The sequence below is a fragment of the Rhopalosiphum maidis genome, chromosome 2 (assembly GCF_003676215.2).
Source record: "Rhopalosiphum maidis isolate BTI-1 chromosome 2, ASM367621v3, whole genome shotgun sequence".
Taxonomy (NCBI): domain Eukaryota; kingdom Metazoa; phylum Arthropoda; class Insecta; order Hemiptera; family Aphididae; genus Rhopalosiphum; species Rhopalosiphum maidis.
This window is the reverse complement of record NC_040878.1, coordinates 67541238-67560585: the sequence shown is the minus strand read 5'-3', so window position 1 is coordinate 67560585 and position 19348 is coordinate 67541238. Positions and strand designations below refer to the sequence as shown.

The window sequence follows — 19348 nt, the reverse complement described above, 5'->3', positions numbered from 1 at the left end:
GATTGGCCGTGCGTGCTCCGTGAAACGTATAAATACAGAGACATTTGATAAACGGGATCAGTCAACGTTCAGTGTTCATTGGAGCAACTTGTCAAGTATTCAGCTAGAAACTACATAAAATCAACATGACCGGACGCGGTAAAGGAGGAAAAGGTCTTGGAAAAGGAGGCGCCAAACGTCATCGTAAAGTACTTCGTGATAACATCCAGGGAATCACCAAGCCTGCCATTCGTCGGTTAGCTCGTCGTGGTGGTGTGAAGCGTATCTCTGGTTTGATTTACGAAGAAACCCGCGGTGTGTTGAAAGTATTCCTGGAGAACGTAATCCGTGATGCAGTCACCTACACCGAACACGCCAAACGAAAGACCGTTACCGCCATGGACGTCGTTTATGCCCTGAAACGGCAAGGACGCACCTTGTACGGTTTCGGAGGTTAATCCACATACATTCCCTACCCACCACGTACATCTTCTAAAAAGGCCCTTTTCAGGGCCACCAAATAAATTGTGCTAGTTTTTGTAAAATATCTTGTGGTTTTTAAGTGCGCCAATTAATAAAAATGAATGTGAGGTATTTACGTAGCCTTGAAGAGAAGGAGAGGCTAATAGAAAATTATTTACGTAAATGGTGGTTTGACTATCGCGAAGATACGATTAATATTTGAAAAAATATCGAATTTATTCAACATAAAATCCCTTAAACTGTGTCGGTGGGTATAATAAATAATACTACATTATAATATATTTCTCGATTGAATTTATAAAAACTTTTTGTCTATTTCTGCTGACGAAACAACATATCATTTATTTTTGTGTAAAATATCGATTTTATTTATTAGCACACAACTGTTCGTGTACGAGAAATGTCGTTGTTTACAACTTGTTAATTGCATTAACAACGTCGCATTGTCAAGGTGGATCTACCAGTCTTAGGATTCCAACATTTGATTACAGTTACAGCAACTGTACGGTTTATTAAATTTTAATAATATAATTATGATTTAATTATATATTAAATTTTTTTTTTTTGTTAATATAGTCATAATAATTTAACACAAATGGTGGCAGACAATATAATTGTGTTGAATTATAAAACCGTTCAGTTGCTGTATCTGTAATTTCTAGTTATTCACTACTTGTACTAATTTATCAGTAATATTAAATATTACTGATGTAAATAATATATTGTATTTATTATATATTTTATAATAGAAAAAAATTACAACTAAACAATCATAACCGGTACTGCTCAATTATTTATGCTTACTATATATGAAACAAAATATTAAATACTATCTATATTCATCATATAGATAAGAATTATAAGTCATTACACACACTACGTTGTATAATATTCACTAAATTTACTGTGAAAATTAATACAATTGAACAGTGTTAATAATAAATAAAATTTTATTTGGTCATAATAAGAACCGAAATCCACACATTATGTTATTTTACATCCGTGTTATGGAATGAATTTAGTGGCCCTGAAAAGGGCCTTTTTAGTAGAATATTATTTATCATGGGTAGTTACTTAGACTTTCTTTTCAGTCTTTTTGGGCAAAAGAACGGCTTGGATGTTGGGCAACACACCGCCTTGTGCGATTGTAACACCAGACAACAATTTGTTCAATTCTTCGTCATTTCTGATGGCCAATTGCAAATGTCTGGGAATAATACGGGACTTCTTGTTGTCACGGGCAGCGTTACCGGCCAATTCCAAAACTTCAGCTGCCAAGTATTCCATGACGGCGGCCAGGTATACGGGCGCTCCGGCTCCGACACGCTCGGCGTAATTTCCTTTTCTCAACAGACGATGGATACGACCGACCGGGAACTGGAGTCCGGCACGGGACGACCTGGTTTTGGATTTGCCTCCTTTCGATTTTCCTGCTTTACCTCTTCCGCTCATGATTATGGCTGTGGTTGACGACTGCTTCGAAGTAAACTCAAACACTGAATGGTCCGATGACAGTGAAATATACACATTATATAGTAAAAAACAGAAAGACAAACCTGTGATTGGATAGATTAAACATTATGACGATATAAAACCACACCGTTTGCTTTGTATATGCAGCTAAACGATGTTGTTTTAAATCATAATAATAATAATTTATGTTCATGAAAAAACTACTATTTTTATTAAACACATTAGCGCTGTTAAATCCTTTTTGTTCCGTCATACCTATTAGAATTTCTCAAATGGCTGTATGACGTGCTATACTTGAGTTAGTAATATATACGGTCGTTTTCTGTAATTCGACATCATACGTGTTAGAAGTGTCTCATCGTTAACAACTAACGTTTTACCATATATCAACCATGGCTCCAGGAGGTAAATCCGCAGGAAAAGCAATGAAAAAATCGTCGGGCAAGGCCCAAAAGAACATCGCCAAGTCCGACAAGAAACGCAAGCCAAAGAGGAAAGAATCGTACGCCATCTACATCTACAAAGTGTTGAAGCAAGTGCATCCCGACACCGGTGTTTCCTCTAAGGCCATGAGCATAATGAACAGCTTCGTCAACGATCTGTTCGAGCGTATCGCCGCCGAGTCCAGTCGTCTGGCCCACTACAACAAGCGATCGACCATCACCAGTCGGGAGATTCAAACCGCCGTCCGACTTCTGTTGCCCGGTGAATTAGCCAAGCACGCAGTCAGTGAAGGAACCAAAGCCGTCACTAAATACACCAGCTCCAAATAATTTACAACTACTGTGTAAAACCGACAATATTAAAACGGCCCTTTTCAGGCCACTACTTTTCACTATCAACTCCATAACATTACTACTACTGATTAATGATAATTTAAAATTCAATTTTTGAATAAAGAATCCCGTCATGGCATTACAGGAAGCCTGGGAGGCGTATTAAACCTGGTAAAGTTTTCGTTATATAAAATACAAATATAAGTAGTAAGTACCTATAATAAAAATGGATACAAATTTAAATTTTTTTGTTGTTTTTTTTTTTTTTTTTTGAAAACGTCTGGTGTCCAAAAATTCTATATTAGACTATAAAACGTGTTAAATACACAGAACATGGATAAAGAAAATTTTCAAAAAGAAACAGAAAACTTTTAATTTGTATACATACCCATTTACGTTTTGAACTCTGGATCAGTTCTGAAAGGAAGCATATATTTACTTACACATTTTTATTAAATAATGCCTTGCTTTTAATATCATGAGGTTATAACTATAATAACATACAGCGTGTAAATAATATTACTGTCGTATACAGTATGTGAGTAGGTGACTATAAACATTATAATGTATTTATGATATATTATACAATATATATTTTAGTTTGTAAATTATTATCATAAGTAGTGCCCGAAAAGCAAATAATTGTGTTTGGGGTGACGGTAGTGTTTCAGGAACGGCCATCACCACGCGTGTACGACAAATAGATTGTAATATAATCTATAATATTATATTATACGAACGCATATTAATGAATTGAAGATTTCGAATCTTTTTTAGTCATATTGTACATATAAACTAGGTATATAGTGGTGCATTTAAGGGGTGAGGGGGGGGGGTGGCAAAAGGGACAAATGCCCCAAGCGGCAAATTTTGAGGAGTGGCAAAATATTCTAATTTTTATTATTGATATTGCTCTAAGAATACTATTATAGTTTTATGTACACCTTCAAGGAATTTTTTAAAAGGGTCAAAAATTGAACAATGGAAGAAAATCGTTTTAATTCATTAGCAATCCTTAACACTGAAGCTGGCTTAACAAAAACTATTAATTTTAATGATATTTTTGAAACTTTTGCTTCTCAAAAGTAAAGAAAAAAATTATTATCCATCGATCATTTTATTATATATAATTAATAATAAATATTAGATATTTAATCTAATATATGCGATGTTAATGTTTGTACATATAATAAATATTGATTCTGTTTTCTATATTATTCATATAATATATATATTAAGAAAGGAATATTCACTTTGAATAAAAAAGATTAGGTTAACGTTAGGATATGTATTACTATTAAATTATCTAATACAAAATCACAAAACAACTTTATGATTTGTTTCATAAAGTTAATTTTTTAATTGGTTAACTTAGAATTTATTTTTTATAAAAACGGCAAAAAATGAGGGGTGGGGGTGGCGAACAAATTATTTTGCCTCGGAGTGCTTATATATAAAATGCCCCTCTGGGTATATAGTATCTGGCCTAGTTGTGAAGCAACATCAAATTAATACGACTCGTAAGTGTGAAGAGTGTTTTGCCATTGGCGTAGAATTCGGTAGGAATGTTTTATAAGTATGACGGCCGTGCGTTGGGAATGACTACACATGGTAGTTATGAACCAAGCTTTATAATATATACCTATGATGATATGGACGCATTCTAATTTTTAACACACCGATTTTGAAAAACCGACGACGTACGTAAAATTGTGGTTCAGTCGGATAGGGCACGAAAGCAATGTAGGATTGAGGGTACGAGAAAGAGGAGACACGGTGTCTGGCGATAAGTCACCAACGCACGTTCTCCGGCACCCCGTGGTATGACGACTTCGCAGGTGTCACACGCTCGGTTGTAGACACGTTAAACTGCCTTTGACGGCTAACCGAACGACACCACCTATTATACAATTACGTGGCACGGCGGCTAGCGGTACCGGAGTGGATAACGATGTTGCATTAACAAATAACGACACCAGGGTCTATTCTAATGAATTTTGTGAACAACGCATTAAATTTCCTCTACCCCTGTATCACGGTTCACAATTATAACTCTCCTCTATAATATATATTCTCTTCCAATAGTTGCATGTATTTTTATGACAACAAAGGAAAACGAATTTTCATCTATTTATTTATTTATTTTTTTTTATCTACATATTTAGTAATTCACTCATTAATGCCTCGACCGAACCGGTTCTAGAGACTTGACATTTTGTACAAAGCTTAGCATGTAGTTTAAGAAAGGATTTTTCAATTTGACCTCTATAAAAGAGATTTTTTTATATAGCTATAGATATATGTATTTTTAATTGTTTCAATATTGTTTGTTATTTCTTTTAAGTGGTTGCTTGGATATTAAAAATATGTCTAATTACTTTAAATACTTTTATTTTTTTATCGTGTACCTACGGTGTTATCATATATACCATTCTAATTCCAATTACAGCTCTTTTAGTATTAATGTAACCTACGAACTATCTATATCATTACACATTCATTAATTTCAGTAGTTTCGGAATTCAACACATAAATAATAATATTATAGTATAGATGTTCTTAATTTAGTGATATTTGATCAGTAAGAACGGTCATCAAATTTTATTTAGTTATATGTTTAGTGGGACAATAATTTTTATTATTGCAGTTTATTATGAAGTATAGAAAATGTAAAAAATTGTACGAACTGCAATTTTACAGGACATTGAATTAATACATTATTTTGGGTTTTCAAGTACAAATTAATATTGTACTTCAAATATTCCAGGACATTGAATAGAAAGCCGATTAATTATAAAGTAATTATCGGCAGAATTGAATTGAAAGAAACTATAAGGACCGTATACTTATAATAATATTATATTTATAACGCATACAAATAGTATATATTATTAAACTATGCTGCACATAATATTGAATCGTACAGGTACATTGGAACTATGTATAATATGTTCAGTGTTATTTTTCGGAAGTTGATTACATCTACATGCTTACACTGAACATAGAATAGACCCTGGTGTCGTTATTTGTTAATGCAACATCGTTATCCACTCCGGTACCGCTAGCCGCCGTGCCACGTAATTGTATAATAGGTGGTGTCGTTCGGTTAGCCGTCAAAGGCAGTTTAACGTGTCTACAACCGAGCGTGTGACACCTGCGAAGTCGTCATACCACGGGGTGCCGGAGAACGTGCGTTGGTGACTTATCGCCAGACACCGTGTCTCCTCTTTCTCGTACCCTCAATCCTACATTGCTTTCGTGCCCTATCCGACTGAACCACAATTTTACGTACGTCGTCGGTTTTTCAAAATCGGTGTGTTAAAAATTAGAATGCGTCCATATCATCATAGGTATATATTATAAAGCTTGGTTCATAACTACCATGTGTAGTCATTCCCAACGCACGGCCGTCATACTTATAAAACATTCCTACCGAATTCTACGCCAATGGCAAAACACTCTTCACACTTACGAGTCGTATTAATTTGATGTTGCTTCACAACTAGGCCAGATACTATATACCCAGAGGGGCATTTTATATATAAGCACTCCGAGGCAAAATAATTTGTTCGCCACCCCCACCCCTCATTTTTTGCCGTTTTTATAAAAAATAAATTCTAAGTTAACCAATTAAAAAATTAACTTTATGAAACAAATCATAAAGTTGTTTTGTGATTTTGTATTAGATAATTTAATAGTAATACATATCCTAACGTTAACCTAATCTTTTTTATTCAAAGTGAATATTCCTTTCTTAATATATATATTATATGAATAATATAGAAAACAGAATCAATATTTATTATATGTACAAACATTAACATCGCATATATTAGATTAAATATCTAATATTTATTATTAATTATATATAATAAAATGATCGATGGATAATAATTTTTTTCTTTACTTTTGAGAAGCAAAAGTTTCAAAAATATCATTAAAATTAATAGTTTTTGTTAAGCCAGCTTCAGTGTTAAGGATTGCTAATGAATTAAAACGATTTTCTTCCATTGTTCAATTTTTGACCCTTTTAAAAAATTCCTTGAAGGTGTACATAAAACTATAATAGTATTCTTAGAGCAATATCAATAATAAAAATTAGAATATTTTGCCACTCCTCAAAATTTGCCGCTTGGGGCATTTGTCCCTTTTGCCACCCCCCCCCCTCACCCCTTAAATGCACCACTATATACCTAGTTTATATGTACAATATGACTAAAAAAGATTCGAAATCTTCAATTCATTAATATGCGTTCGTATAATATAATATTATAGATTATATTACAATCTATTTGTCGTACACGCGTGGTGATGGCCGTTCCTGAAACACTACCGTCACCCCAAACACAATTATTTGCTTTTCGGGCACTACTTATGATAATAATTTACAAACTAAAATATATATTGTATAATATATCATAAATACATTATAATGTTTATAGTCACCTACTCACATACTGTATACGACAGTAATATTATTTACACGCTGTATGTTATTATAGTTATAACCTCATGATATTAAAAGCAAGGCATTATTTAATAAAAATGTGTAAGTAAATATATGCTTCCTTTCAGAACTGATCCAGAGTTCAAAACGTAAATGGGTATGTATACAAATTAAAAGTTTTCTGTTTCTTTTTGAAAATTTTCTTTATCCATGTTCTGTGTATTTAACACGTTTTATAGTCTAATATAGAATTTTTGGACACCAGACGTTTTCAAAAAAAAAAAAAAAAAACAACAAAAAAATTTAAATTTGTATCCATTTTTATTATAGGTACTTACTACTTATATTTGTATTTTATATAACGAAAACTTTACCAGGTTTAATACGCCTCCCAGGCTTCCTGTAATGCCATGACGGGATTCTTTATTCAAAAATTGAATTTTAAATTATCATTAATCAGTAGTAGTAATGTTATGGAGTTGATAGTGAAAAGTAGTGGCCCTGAAAAGGGCCGTTTTAATATTGTCGGTTTTACACAGTAGTTGTAAATTATTTGGAGCTGGTGTATTTAGTGACGGCTTTGGTTCCTTCACTGACTGCGTGCTTGGCTAATTCACCGGGCAACAGAAGTCGGACGGCGGTTTGAATCTCCCGACTGGTGATGGTCGATCGCTTGTTGTAGTGGGCCAGACGACTGGACTCGGCGGCGATACGCTCGAACAGATCGTTGACGAAGCTGTTCATTATGCTCATGGCCTTAGAGGAAACACCGGTGTCGGGATGCACTTGCTTCAACACTTTGTAGATGTAGATGGCGTACGATTCTTTCCTCTTTGGCTTGCGTTTCTTGTCGGACTTGGCGATGTTCTTTTGGGCCTTGCCCGACGATTTTTTCATTGCTTTTCCTGCGGATTTACCTCCTGGAGCCATGGTTGATATATGGTAAAACGTTAGTTGTTAACGATGAGACACTTCTAACACGTATGATGTCGAATTACAGAAAACGACCGTATATATTACTAACTCAAGTATAGCACGTCATACAGCCATTTGAGAAATTCTAATAGGTATGACGGAACAAAAAGGATTTAACAGCGCTAATGTGTTTAATAAAAATAGTAGTTTTTTCATGAACATAAATTATTATTATTATGATTTAAAACAACATCGTTTAGCTGCATATACAAAGCAAACGGTGTGGTTTTATATCGTCATAATGTTTAATCTATCCAATCACAGGTTTGTCTTTCTGTTTTTTACTATATAATGTGTATATTTCACTGTCATCGGACCATTCAGTGTTTGAGTTTACTTCGAAGCAGTCGTCAACCACAGCCATAATCATGAGCGGAAGAGGTAAAGCAGGAAAATCGAAAGGAGGCAAATCCAAAACCAGGTCGTCCCGTGCCGGACTCCAGTTCCCGGTCGGTCGTATCCATCGTCTGTTGAGAAAAGGAAATTACGCCGAGCGTGTCGGAGCCGGAGCGCCCGTATACCTGGCCGCCGTCATGGAATACTTGGCAGCTGAAGTTTTGGAATTGGCCGGTAACGCTGCCCGTGACAACAAGAAGTCCCGTATTATTCCCAGACATTTGCAATTGGCCATCAGAAATGACGAAGAATTGAACAAATTGTTGTCTGGTGTTACAATCGCACAAGGCGGTGTGTTGCCCAACATCCAAGCCGTTCTTTTGCCCAAAAAGACTGAAAAGAAAGTCTAAGTAACTACCCATGATAAATAATATTCTACTAAAAAGGCCCTTTTCAGGGCCACTAAATTCATTCCATAACACGGATGTAAAATAACATAATGTGTGGATTTCGGTTCTTATTATGACCAAATAAAATTTTATTTATTATTAACACTGTTCAATTGTATTAATTTTCACAGTAAATTTAGTGAATATTATACAACGTAGTGTGTGTAATGACTTATAATTCTTATCTATATGATGAATATAGATAGTATTTAATATTTTGTTTCATATATAGTAAGCATAAATAATTGAGCAGTACCGGTTATGATTGTTTAGTTGTAATTTTTTTCTATTATAAAATATATAATAAATACAATATATTATTTACATCAGTAATATTTAATATTACTGATAAATTAGTACAAGTAGTGAATAACTAGAAATTACAGATACAGCAACTGAACGGTTTTATAATTCAACACAATTATATTGTCTGCCACCATTTGTGTTAAATTATTATGACTATATTAACAAAAAAAAAAAATTTAATATATAATTAAATCATAATTATATTATTAAAATTTAATAAACCGTACAGTTGCTGTAACTGTAATCAAATGTTGGAATCCTAAGACTGGTAGATCCACCTTGACAATGCGACGTTGTTAATGCAATTAACAAGTTGTAAACAACGACATTTCTCGTACACGAACAGTTGTGTGCTAATAAATAAAATCGATATTTTACACAAAAATAAATGATATGTTGTTTCGTCAGCAGAAATAGACAAAAAGTTTTTATAAATTCAATCGAGAAATATATTATAATGTAGTATTATTTATTATACCCACCGACACAGTTTAAGGGATTTTATGTTGAATAAATTCGATATTTTTTCAAATATTAATCGTATCTTCGCGATAGTCAAACCACCATTTACGTAAATAATTTTCTATTAGCCTCTCCTTCTCTTCAAGGCTACGTAAATACCTCACATTCATTTTTATTAATTGGCGCACTTAAAAACCACAAGATATTTTACAAAAACTAGCACAATTTATTTGGTGGCCCTGAAAAGGGCCTTTTTAGAAGATGTACGTGGTGGGTAGGGAATGTATGTGGATTAACCTCCGAAACCGTACAAGGTGCGTCCTTGCCGTTTCAGGGCATAAACGACGTCCATGGCGGTAACGGTCTTTCGTTTGGCGTGTTCGGTGTAGGTGACTGCATCACGGATTACGTTCTCCAGGAATACTTTCAACACACCGCGGGTTTCTTCGTAAATCAAACCAGAGATACGCTTCACACCACCACGACGAGCTAACCGACGAATGGCAGGCTTGGTGATTCCCTGGATGTTATCACGAAGTACTTTACGATGACGTTTGGCGCCTCCTTTTCCAAGACCTTTTCCTCCTTTACCGCGTCCGGTCATGTTGATTTTATGTAGTTTCTAGCTGAATACTTGACAAGTTGCTCCAATGAACACTGAACGTTGACTGATCCCGTTTATCAAATGTCTCTGTATTTATACGTTTCACGGAGCACGCACGGCCAATCGAAATGCTCTATTTGATTTCTCCCACTCTCCGATTATCGACAATGCGCGGACCAATGAAAACGAAAGATACGAATCCGTTTTGTATATAAATAATGGTGAGTTTCGTTACGACCACATTAAATTAATCGTGTTCTACACTTAGACATACAATCTACTCAACCAAATTCAACAATGGCCCGAACCAAGCAGACCGCACGTAAATCTACCGGGGGCAAGGCTCCTAGGAAGCAGCTGGCAACCAAAGCCGCTCGCAAGAGCGCACCAGCCACCGGTGGTGTGAAAAAACCACATCGTTACCGTCCGGGAACCGTCGCTCTCCGTGAGATCCGTCGTTACCAGAAGAGCACGGAGTTGTTGATCCGCAAATTGCCGTTCCAACGTCTGGTGCGTGAAATCGCCCAGGACTTTAAGACCGACTTGCGTTTCCAAAGTTCCGCTGTCATGGCATTGCAAGAAGCAAGCGAGGCGTATTTAGTCGGCTTGTTTGAAGACACCAACTTGTGCGCCATCCACGCCAAGCGTGTTACAATCATGCCCAAGGACATTCAACTGGCTCGTCGTATCCGTGGAGAACGTGCTTAACCATTTTAGTTTTAATTTCACCCTAAAACGGCCCTTTTCAGGGCCACCACACATTATAAAACAACTACTACATTTATATAATATCCTCTCCTGACTCTATATTACAATCAAACTAATGGAATTATAAAATTAACTATCTTTTTCGTTTAGACGGGCGTAAATACGTTTGGGCAAACTTTTTTTTTAATATACTTAAAATCACTAAAAATATGGTTTTCAATTGAAATGCATCGATTATTTCATTTTGTCAATCAATTTTAAGATCCATATTTTGACATAAACTCACTAACATTATAAATACAACTTCACATTTCACTGTTCAAGCAAATTGATATTTAGAACTATGATAACTCTAGTTGCCCGACCTGCATGTAAGACTGTGCCATATTTAGGTTGATTAAAATTAACTATAGATCTGATTTTATATCATTATTTTTATCTTTTATATTGTTTCGCTCAAACACGTTGTAAGAAACTCGACCAAACACATTGCTTTTATTATGCGGGTAAAAACGTCAGACCGCCCCGTTTACACATCATTAATGCTATGTGTTTTTAGCAAGTAAATAAGGACCTTTGTAGTTTTAATATTATCAATTTAAAGTTATTTAATCTTATTAGACAATAGACATAAATATTCAATAGTTTACCTCCCTGGTGATTACATCCATAGAGGCGTAGACCCAAAATATTATTGTCTATTTGGGCGGTATGAAAATGCTTAAAATATACACTCAACAATTAATTAGGTATTTACATTTTCGATAATAGTGATTAATAATGATTAGCAACAATATCATCCGCATCTGCCATCAGGTTTTTATCTCACATTAGGTACAAATAATTTTACTCGCTACCACCAATCGCCGGCCAGATATCAATTTTTTTTTTTTAATAGATAGGTACAACAGTGTACTAACTTAAATTGAATTAAATTTAAAAATCTTGTATTGTATAATCATGTATGTATAAAAAAAAAGAAATAATTTTACAAATTATTATTTATTATTTAAAAAGTCGTCAACATTATTTTAAATAATAAATTCTAATAAATAAATAATTTACACATTTTTTTTAATAAGAAGAGTGTTTTTGGCGATAATAATAAAAAAAAAACATTAATGTATGTAACTTATTGGTGAATTTTGGAAAAAAAAACCACAGAATATAATATTACACATGTACACAACCATATTGTGAAAATGTATTTTAATAAAAACGTTTTAAATGCTTACAGTAGCGTTAATAATATTTAATTACAAATACGTTATAATTTATAAGTACAGAGGTAATCTTTTTGTTATTTTTTATCGACTGTAAAAAATATAATTATTAAAAAAGTATCTATTCTATTTTTAAAAATTTTACCCTGTACAGTATTCACATTGTTCCTACGTTATACAAAAGATTAATCACCTACCTACTTCGATAGTTAGAAAAAATGCAAATATATAATATAATATTTCGATTGGTCGATATAAAATTTAAATCCGTTCACATCAATAACATTTGTAGTTCTTAAATTATCGTCAAAATATTAAGGACACATATTATTTTATTTCGGTAATTGTTTTCCTACAAGTTTTTATTCCGTTTACAATGTTCGGTATACATATGTTATTCTCCGCAAAAATGTCCCGTTTGAATAAAATGCTCTCTGTGACATTGCAGTGCATCAAAAAAGATTAGTATATTTACCTATTTCATTGTGATATCATAATATCAAAAGTTTTAGAATACAATTTTATGAGTTGAATTGTCTTTAAAATTTACATAATACTTACGTTTGTTATTAAACATTGTCAACGCTGATTGTACATCAGATGGTGTCTTAGGTTCCCCGGTGGTTTCGGCAACGTCCTGTGCTATCAATTCATGTCTTAGATGATAAAGAATAAGATACTCTATATAAAAACAGTATGACATCATCAAGGTACCTGCAACAACATGTTAAATGCTAAAAAATCATAGAAAAAAATAATAGTGTACAGTGTGAGCTGCGACGTCGGTTTACTACGCGTACAAACTATGATAAATATCAGATACGAGATAACCGATGATGTACAGCTAAGTTAAATTTTGTTTATTTAAAATCGAATTTTGACCGAAATCCCTTAATGGAGTAATACTGTGATTATTTTTTAAGAATATTTAAGGTGAATACGATTAAGATTAGATTTATAGGTAAAGTCCGTCGTGTAAACATTTCAATGGTATAAACGTCAATGACGCCGTGCCATAACAGCAACCTAAAATCGTCAATTTTGAAAAGCCACTGTTCATCACCATATCGGTCGATTTGCAATCTGCAAACACTCAGGTCTTGGGAAACTCGTATAGAATGTGGTTGAGAAGTTTTTGTAACTTTAAGATTGTTTTCCGTCATACGGTAGACCATTAAACGTGGTCTACGAAAATACGGTTGGAAGCGTGTGAATAACGATCCGTGGTGATTTTATGTTACCAGATAACGTCAGAAAAGCTATATGGAATCTTTTGGAATTTAGTTGGCTTTCTAGAAAGTTCAAAACCAGATTCGTACAACTATTTCTTGCAGAGAAATCGCGAAAAATGTCTGTACAACCGCAGCTGTGTCAACGACGCGAATCACGACGGTTTACTAGTCGGTACGGTATAGTATATATATGTAACAACAGTTTCGTTGCTCGGCGTTATATTCAATAGTAATATTACTAGTTCACTTGTACTACAGTCTAAATCATCACCAACGGTACCATGACAGAAACCGCCGTTCTCGCTTCCCCGGCACCAGTCGCTGCGTCGCCGGCCGCTAAAAAGGTGCCCGCTAAGAAGAAGACTGCTGCTGCTGCTGCCAAGGCAAAAAAGCCCGCCGCGACTCATCCGACCACTTCCGTGATGGTCACGTCTGCCATCAAGGAACTCAAGGAGAAAAAAGGTTCGTCTTTACCGGCTATCAAGAAATACTTGGCTGCTAATTACAAAGTCGATCCCGCCAAGCTGGCGCCGTTCATTAGGAAATTTCTGAAAGCCGCCGTCGCCAACGGAACAGTCGTTCAGACCAAAGGCACAGGCGCTTCTGGTCACTTCAAACTACCGGTCGCCGAGGTCAAACCGAAAAAAGCAGCTGTAGTCAAGAAAAAGAAACCAGTCGTCAAAAAAGTCAAAGCTCCCGGTGCCGTAAAGAGGAAATCGACGTCCGCTAAGAAGGTGAAGCCCGCTTCCGGCGAACCGGCAGCTAAAAAAGTCAAAAAAGCTGTCGCCGCTAAACCTAAGGCTGCCAAACCGAAAAAATCTCCGGTCAAGGCGAAAAAACCTGCTGGCGCTGTCAAACCCAAGGCGAAGAAAACTCCAACCAAGAAAACAGCAGCTCCCAAAAAGAAGTAAATTGATCCAAATCGATCATCTTCAACCCTTAAAACGGTCCTTTTCAGGACCACCAAATTTTTTAATGCAACTAAGATTTTTCGTTGTGCTGGACTCACTTTGAGAAGAATTCATATTTATGAATCATGGTATCAATACCGATGAATAGTAATAATAATAATATTCACAATTCTCCACAACAACAATATTGTTTGTAATGTTATACTTTAAACGTATTATTGGTATTACTTACAACTTACAAATCAATACTAATAAACTTAAACCTTTCTTAGTAAGTCCTATCATATTTTTCATCGACAGTAGTTGCCGTGAAATATAAAATCATTTCCCAATTATTTTTAATACCAAGCCTAATATGCTAAGTGTATCATACGTCATAATTTATTTTGACATACATTCTTATATATCATTACTAGTGCTCAGAAGTTGTTGCTTTTGCATATATTATAATATCACCAAAAATAGTACAAATTTTCTAAGTGCTTTCAAATTGACAATTTAAATTTTTTTTAAGAAAAATTTAAATTCTATGATTTTAATATTTATTTTTTAATACTATACTTGTTTTGTTTATAGTAATTTAATGTGTAAGTGTAATAATAATTAAATCCCATTCCTACATCTGGTGTGCTTACCAAGTACTTACCATGTCGTATGGATGTCGACAGTATACTTGGAAAATCATCACTATTCCGTGTTTTTCTAACATTGTTTATAAATACGACTAATCAAATGAACCAAAAGTATTCTTGGAAAACTAAAAAAAAGGTTAGTATTCTACAATTTATGTAGTATACAAATAGTTACGACTACTACATGTTTAGTTTTTTAAGGCCTAAATTCTCTTGAAATTACTTTAAAATACATTATAATAAGGAATATATTCATATAATATTTTAATATAATATATATTATTATGATTCACCTACTGTAATTTGAATCAATCTGCTGAACGGTAATTTGCTATGATTTACGTTCGTAAGACAGTGACAACACATGCGGGTATGACGTCCTTTTAAGTCTAACTTATTCATATGCTCTATAATAATTGTTTAATTATTACATTTTAATACATAATTAATGAATATTTTGAAAGCATCGCTATTTTTTTTTTTTTAAATTGAATTTGAATTTTTTTCCGGACAAAAAAAATCTTTTATAAAATTACTTTTTCTTTTGTGGATATACAGTTATATGCAGTTCTATACAGATAAACATTAAACTGGAATTTTCGTTCTCTTAATACATGAATCGGCTTACCTAATAACAGGTCTTACCACATAAAATAGAAAATAAAAATAACATTTAATTTAAAAATTAACCATAACAAAATTTAATTTATGCTGCATAACACATTATTACACGTATGTCTTTAGGTATATAAATAAAAATTAAGATGTAATTATTTTTTATAGTATTTACTGGTGAATTTATATAATATAGTGATGTATTAGTTATAATTTATAACTAATACATTAAATTTATATTCTTTATAACTTATAAAATATGTATTGTGTTTATTGAACTATTGACTTTTGTATTATTTAATATTTAAAACTTTATAAATATTTATGAATAAGGAGTATAGCGTATAGACGTTTAATAGTCAATAAAATTTAATTGGAAATAGGTATATTGGAGTAAAACCAAATAATCTATTTTCCAACTCATGATTATCTGTAATAATTTATATAAATATATAGATTGAGGAAACGTGTATTACCATTTACCACTAAAATCCGTGAGGGGAACGTCCAAATATCGTCTTTATCATACTTAACAAGTTTTTACTTAACGATAAAATACATTCGTAGGTACCTACTTCTAAATTGTTGACGTAGGGTTCAAATTAAAATCTCCTTTCTAGCAGAATATGAGGAATATTTAATGAGCTAAACCTAGTGGGAATTCTCAAAAGCATACAGATAAGCTGGGCCAGTCAAGTATGGTCAGCGGAGAGCCAACAGTACACGAGATCACAAGAATGAAACCCAGACAAAAAACGACCGATAGGACGATGTAGTAAATCGACGTAATCGTTTTACTATTTAAATATATATTATATATATATCAACGTAGTCATTTTACTATTGCTATTATGTTAATATTTATTAATGTACCTATACCTATTGCAATGATATCACTAGTTACTACGAGTCGTCGTGACCATGCTGTTTACGCATAATATGTTACATTAATTGGATTTCATTTCTACAAAATACACAATAAATAAATACATATTTGTACTATTAAATCATAATCAAAGGATTATTTGTATTAGCTCTCCCAGAACCGTGCCGTTAAGATTTGGCGCCCAGGGCAAAATTAAAAATATTCACCCCCTATTTTATTTATCATGATACATTAAAATTTTTTGGCGCCCCGTTTAAACCATGCGTCCGGGGGGCATGCACTCTAGCCTCACTCCCCACTGGTACAGCTTTGAGCTATATCAATATATTTTCGGCTTCTTTTATAAAACAATTTTTAATTTTTAACGTGTATTCGTTTAGAGGAGACTTTGTATATATACAGGTCTTTACATGCTGTACGATTAGATTAGTCTTATATCCCAAATCATCAGACTTAGATGAGTCATTGGACCGTGCCCTAACATTGCCGCTTGTACTCTGGGTCCAGATCTAAAGTATTAAATTAACTAATTTCTCGGGCAGAGTTATATCACTCTGCAGTCCACAAATTTACTTTTTTATAAGATTAATATAATATAAGTAGGTGCCATCAAATTCCTAGAAATAAGTTTTTTCATTTAAAATCATACTTGTTAAATTTAACTATATTAGTTTTAATTTTTGACTTAACTCCCAATGTCCATCACATTGACCCTGTATATCCTTCAAATTTTATCAAACTTAAGATTAGTGCTAAATAACTATAAAATACATATATATATATATTGATGCAGCATAATTAAATAAGTAATGAAAGGATTAAAAAGCAGTATATTTTGAATAACAGTTATTGAATGCCAACAATATTATCAAGACATGATATCAAAACAATGGCATTTATCGCATATACCTAATTAAGATTCCGCAGTTCATTATTCTATCCAAGAACAGTGCAATGTTATACCTGTCCAATACTAATATATAATAATCCATACTATTTCGACTTAATCTTTGAGAATTCAAATAAAATTATTTATAATCAGCAAGAAAATAAATTATAAGGTTATCTAAAAAGTAGTAAATATCAAAGACTCCTAGCTGTAGTATTATCTATATGTTTTCTGTTACATAGTTAGTCGATATGATCGGACACCAAAATCCACATCTAGCTATAAGCAAATTGTCTTGAGATTTTATCTAGTTAGTTGTTACAGTCAAATCTTGATTGGTGGCCCTTAAAAGGGCCTTTTTAAAGTAATAATAATAATAAACCGTTAAGCGCGTTCACCACGGATACGACGAGCCAGTTGGATGTCTTTAGGCATGATCGTGACACGTTTGGCGTGAATAGCGCACAGGTTAGTATCTTCGAATAAACCGACCAAATAAGCTTCGCTGGCTTCCTGCAACGCCATGACGGCGGAACTTTGGAAACGTAAGTCAGTCTTGAAGTCCTGGGCAATTTCACGCACCAGACGTTGGAACGGTAATTTGCGGATCAATAGTTCGGTACTCTTTTGGTAACGACGGATTTCACGGAGAGCGACGGTTCCTGGACGGTAACGATGTGGTTTCTTCACTCCTCCGGTGGCAGGTGCGCTCTTACGGGCGGCTTTGGTGGCCAGCTGCTTCCTGGGAGCCTTTCCTCCCGTAGACTTGCGGGCTGTCTGCTTCGTACGCGCCATTGTTAACAAGACTGAGAAATAAATTTAACCCGTATGTAAACGCGTTCGACTGATGTTGATCAAATGAATGCACCCGTATATATACGCAAAATCGTATCTTACACACCGCGTTCATTGGTTAAAATACAGCCAGCGAATTTAAAAAGTGGGAGAACCCGTTGTCTTGTTACGATTGGCCGGTTTCACTATAGAAACATATAAAACCAGCTACTCGCACAACAGCTGTACATCATACGACAAATAATTGTAATATTCTATATTAGTTAAAAACATTTCTCCAACAATCATGACAGGACGCGGTAAAGGAGGAAAAGGTCTTGGAAAAGGAGGTGCCAAACGTCATCGAAAAGTACTCCGTGATAACATTCAGGGAATCACCAAGCCTGCCATTCGTCGTTTAGCTCGTCGTGGTGGAGTGAAACGTATCTCCGGTTTGATCTACGAAGAGACCCGCGGAGTATTGAAAGTATTTCTGGAAAATGTGATTCGTGATGCAGTCACCTACACCGAACACGCTAAACGAAAAACCGTTACTGCCATGGACGTTGTCTATGCTTTAAAAAGACAAGGCCGTACACTTTACGGATTTGGTGGATAAAATTATGAAACATTAAAATTTATTTATACTTAAAAGGCCCTTTTTAGGGCCACCAAATTTTTCATTTACATCTAAGACATTTGTATCAACAACTAGTTTCTAAAAATTTTTAAATTATATATCTATTCCTAATTTCTTATAGAACAAAATGTCAAGAAACCAATTAAAAACCATTATTTTTGTCAAAAAGACAAACGTTTGCAACTAGAACTATTTTAACTATTATGATTTTTTTAATACGTATTACTTCCAATAAATTTTTTTTCAAAAACGTTCAATATACACTTTCAAAACAGTATATCTATTATCTATTATTGTATTCATAATATGTTATTACCCATATTACTATCTTAATGATATAACAGTTAAACTTCATTTTATATAAATGCTGATAATACCTATTTCGTTAAGCCTTTAAAATTATTCATATTAAAATATGATGTATTGATGTGGTTCACAACAAAACTAACATTTATACAATTATACATACAAAAATAATAATATGATTCAACATAAAATAAATTTTATGATAAGCCTATCAATTACATATGATTGTAATTTCCCACCAA

General features: G+C 33.7%; 7 protein-coding genes across 7 annotated transcripts; 4 read left to right on the top strand and 3 right to left on the bottom strand.

The window, feature by feature from the left end:
- The first annotated feature begins 78 nt into the window (after positions 1 to 78).
- LOC113552812 lies at positions 79 to 18839 on the top strand. Its single transcript, XM_026955751.1, has 4 exons — positions 79 to 418; positions 4289 to 4302; positions 10559 to 10936; positions 18445 to 18839. Exons 1-4 carry the CDS (start codon positions 126 to 128, stop codon positions 18777 to 18779), a joined length of 1020 nt encoding a protein of 339 aa, XP_026811552.1. The 5' UTR covers positions 79 to 125; the 3' UTR covers positions 18780 to 18839.
- LOC113552807 (histone H2A-like) lies at positions 1433 to 1958 on the bottom strand. Its single transcript, XM_026955745.1, has one exon. The coding sequence runs from the start codon at positions 1912 to 1914 to the stop codon at positions 1537 to 1539; it is 378 nt and encodes a 125-aa protein (XP_026811546.1). The 5' UTR covers positions 1915 to 1958; the 3' UTR covers positions 1433 to 1536.
- On the top strand, positions 2276 to 2744 carry LOC113552804 (histone H2B). The gene has a single exon (XM_026955742.1). It carries the CDS (start codon positions 2328 to 2330, stop codon positions 2706 to 2708), a length of 381 nt encoding a protein of 126 aa, XP_026811543.1. The 5' UTR covers positions 2276 to 2327; the 3' UTR covers positions 2709 to 2744.
- LOC113552803 (histone H2B) lies at positions 7527 to 8140 on the bottom strand. Its single transcript, XM_026955740.1, has one exon. It carries the CDS (start codon positions 8086 to 8088, stop codon positions 7708 to 7710), a length of 381 nt encoding a protein of 126 aa, XP_026811541.1. The 5' UTR covers positions 8089 to 8140; the 3' UTR covers positions 7527 to 7707.
- On the top strand, positions 8471 to 8983 carry LOC113552808 (histone H2A-like). Its single transcript, XM_026955746.1, has one exon. It carries the CDS (start codon positions 8502 to 8504, stop codon positions 8877 to 8879), a length of 378 nt encoding a protein of 125 aa, XP_026811547.1. The 5' UTR covers positions 8471 to 8501; the 3' UTR covers positions 8880 to 8983.
- Positions 9927 to 18181, bottom strand: LOC113552798 (histone H3-like). Its single transcript, XM_026955735.1, has 2 exons — positions 17831 to 18181; positions 9927 to 10308 (listed from the first exon to the last, which is right to left on the bottom strand). The coding sequence occupies exons 1-2, from the start codon at positions 18179 to 18181 to the stop codon at positions 9979 to 9981; spliced, it is 681 nt and encodes a 226-aa protein (XP_026811536.1). The 3' UTR covers positions 9927 to 9978.
- On the top strand, positions 13676 to 14411 carry LOC113552799 (histone H1A, sperm-like). The gene has a single exon (XM_026955736.1). It carries the CDS (start codon positions 13735 to 13737, stop codon positions 14362 to 14364), a length of 630 nt encoding a protein of 209 aa, XP_026811537.1. The 5' UTR covers positions 13676 to 13734; the 3' UTR covers positions 14365 to 14411.
- Positions 18840 to 19348: the final 509 nt, after the last annotated feature.

Excerpts from the sequence above, each read along its gene's own strand:
- LOC113552812 (XM_026955751.1), top strand. The coding sequence starts at position 126 with ATGACCGGACGCGGTAAAGGAGGAAAAGGTCTTGGAAAAGGAGGCGCC. Across the intron at positions 10,937-18,444 it reads GTGCGCCATCCACGCCAAGC|TTAAAAACATTTCTCCAACA; the intron begins GTGTTACAATCA and ends ATTCTATATTAG.
- LOC113552807 (XM_026955745.1), bottom strand. The coding sequence starts at position 1,914 with ATGAGCGGAAGAGGTAAAGCAGGAAAATCGAAAGGAGGCAAATCCAAA.
- LOC113552804 (XM_026955742.1), top strand. The coding sequence starts at position 2,328 with ATGGCTCCAGGAGGTAAATCCGCAGGAAAAGCAATGAAAAAATCGTCG.
- LOC113552803 (XM_026955740.1), bottom strand. The coding sequence starts at position 8,088 with ATGGCTCCAGGAGGTAAATCCGCAGGAAAAGCAATGAAAAAATCGTCG.
- LOC113552808 (XM_026955746.1), top strand. The coding sequence starts at position 8,502 with ATGAGCGGAAGAGGTAAAGCAGGAAAATCGAAAGGAGGCAAATCCAAA.
- LOC113552799 (XM_026955736.1), top strand. The coding sequence starts at position 13,735 with ATGACAGAAACCGCCGTTCTCGCTTCCCCGGCACCAGTCGCTGCGTCG.
- LOC113552798 (XM_026955735.1), bottom strand. The coding sequence starts at position 18,181 with ATGGCGCGTACGAAGCAGACAGCCCGCAAGTCTACGGGAGGAAAGGCT. Across the intron at positions 10,309-17,830 it reads GCGCTATTCACGCCAAACGT|AAACTACATAAAATCAACAT; the intron begins GTCACGATCATG and ends GTATTCAGCTAG.